We start from the raw sequence: 1,968 nt of genomic DNA on the forward strand, positions 1-1,968 counted from the left end.
AGAATATAAAAATATATTTTTGAATATATTTTTTATTGTATTTTTTATATAGACAAGATATACAAGCAAAATATAAATTGTTCCTTAAATTACTTTTCTATTTTCTTTTATAATCGTCCGTTTATTAATCATTATTTCTTTTATTTCTTTTTATATTGTCATACTTTATTTCAACAACAAATTATTTCTTAATTAAATATATTAAAAAGTAACAGTAAATACATTTATGTCTTCTGCTTTATTTCTGATTTTTTTCTTTATTGTACAATATCTTGTTTCCATATATATTCTTTTATATATTTGTTGTTAGGCTTGCAAGATTGTTCACATGTAAAGACAGCTAATATTCCCCAATCAAGACATTTAAAGTCTGTTGAGCCAAGATAATGTAGTAGCTGTGGCATTATCTACAAAATACGACATACAAAATATTCTTTGTTAAATTATGTACTAATACATTTATACTTACATATACAAAAAAAGTCTCTAAGCATCTTATGAAACATACAATTTTTGAACTAATTCAAATTCTTGTACTTTATTATACAAAAATAAATTCTACATACTTGAAATTCAAATTGCCTGTTGCCATTGCATTCTGGACATTTTGGAATATTTGTTACTTGATTATGTGGTGAGATATATAGAACTTCTCCTCCTCTGTTATACCTGCCAATAAATATCAATGAATTGCTATCATTAACATATTTATAAAATTGTTTAATTCCATCATGAAAATTACCTTAGAATTTGATTTGGATGCTCCTGAACTTTTGTGTGGAATTCTGTAAATATTTCATCCTTTTCATCTAGAGCCATCTGCAATAAATCATCATCCATATCTTCATTCTGAAGAGTGCCAGCTGTACCATCTCTTATCATTGCATTATATTTTTCAAGTTCTTTCTGTTCACATTCAATATCTTCCATATCAAGTTCTTCGGTGTCAATTGTAATCTCATACTCAGAAAACAAAATATCATTGTTCTCACACAATCTCTCATTTACACTATCTGCTTTGGTACCACATTTTTTTTTATGCCCATTTTTCCAATCGTGTATTTGATGTGTACGAAAGCAATAATTGACAACTTTACATTTGGAACAGTGAAATGGTGCTAAAATACCACAAATATGGCAAGTCTTTGTCCATTTTGATACATCTTAAAAAAATAAACAAATAACATACATTATATTACAGATATACATGCAATAGTTGAAGTGTGGGGAGAGAAGAGAAATAATTTATAATTTTACGATCGTACCGACACTCGTTTCCCAGTCTTCCTTTTCGATAGGTGGGTTTGGTGAATAAAAAACATTGTGTTTATTCAATTGTGAACGGAAAACTTTTAGGTTTCCATTCTGGTTAAATTTGCAGCACTCCACGTTCTTACATATAAAAATATATATAGTTCTGTGAAACGTATCAGGATCGTCGTATGGTGCATAGATTTGACATAAAAATATACAGGGATTACCGCAATACTCACACTCCAGCTCACTTTTGCCAGGAATGTTTTTTAAATCGAGCCATGCTGGTTTACCACCTATTTTACTAGGAAAAAAACGGCTCTCTAATCTCCACTGTTCACTACATTTCAATGCAAATCCCAAATCGACCATAGTTAAACTGCTCGACATAAACAATCACAATTAAGGCGTTTTTTCGTTTCGTAAGCACGGTAGCGTTTGGTTGGTTAGTTTGGTCCACTTAACGCTCGTAACGTCATTCTGTCTGATTCTATCTTTGTTGCTCGAGGCGTTGCGAGCGTTAAGTGGACCAAACCAATCAACTAACCAAACGGTATCGTGGCCACAAAACGAAAAAACGCCTTATGCAGGATTCACACCGCGTTCGATGTCAACGTACGACGTCCGATATCCAATAGGAGAACAGCTTTCCAATGGAGAGATTCTATATTAGAAAGCTGTTCTCCTATTGGATATCGGACGTCGTACGTCGGA

The 1,968-nt window shown here is 31.7% G+C and overlaps 1 protein-coding gene across 1 annotated transcript; it reads right to left on the minus strand.

Moving 5' to 3' along the window:
* Nucleotides 1–219: 219 nt before the first annotated feature.
* Nucleotides 220–1,786, minus strand: LOC116853760 (programmed cell death protein 2-like). Its single transcript, XM_032834953.1, has 4 exons — nucleotides 1,266–1,786; nucleotides 743–1,163; nucleotides 567–669; nucleotides 220–407 (listed from the first exon to the last, which is right to left on the minus strand). The coding sequence occupies exons 1-4, from the start codon at nucleotides 1,642–1,644 to the stop codon at nucleotides 258–260; spliced, it is 1,053 nt and encodes a 350-aa protein (XP_032690844.1). The 5' UTR covers nucleotides 1,645–1,786; the 3' UTR covers nucleotides 220–257.
* Nucleotides 1,787–1,968: the final 182 nt, after the last annotated feature.

Source organism: Odontomachus brunneus, unplaced genomic scaffold, assembly GCF_010583005.1.
Source record: "Odontomachus brunneus isolate Ranch 3 - 2012 unplaced genomic scaffold, Obru_v1 Obru_scaffold_713, whole genome shotgun sequence".
Taxonomy (NCBI): Eukaryota; Metazoa; Arthropoda; class Insecta; order Hymenoptera; family Formicidae; genus Odontomachus; species Odontomachus brunneus.

Coding starts and splice junctions, on each gene's coding strand:
- LOC116853760 (XM_032834953.1), bottom strand. CDS start 1,644: ATGTCGAGCAGTTTAACTATGGTCGATTTGGGATTTGCATTGAAATGT. Junction 670..742: donor CATCCAAATCAAATTCTAAG/GTAATTTTCATG, acceptor ATTTATTGGCAG/GTATAACAGAGGAGGAGAAG. Junction 408..566: donor ACAGGCAATTTGAATTTCAA/GTATGTAGAATT, acceptor CGTATTTTGTAG/ATAATGCCACAGCTACTACA.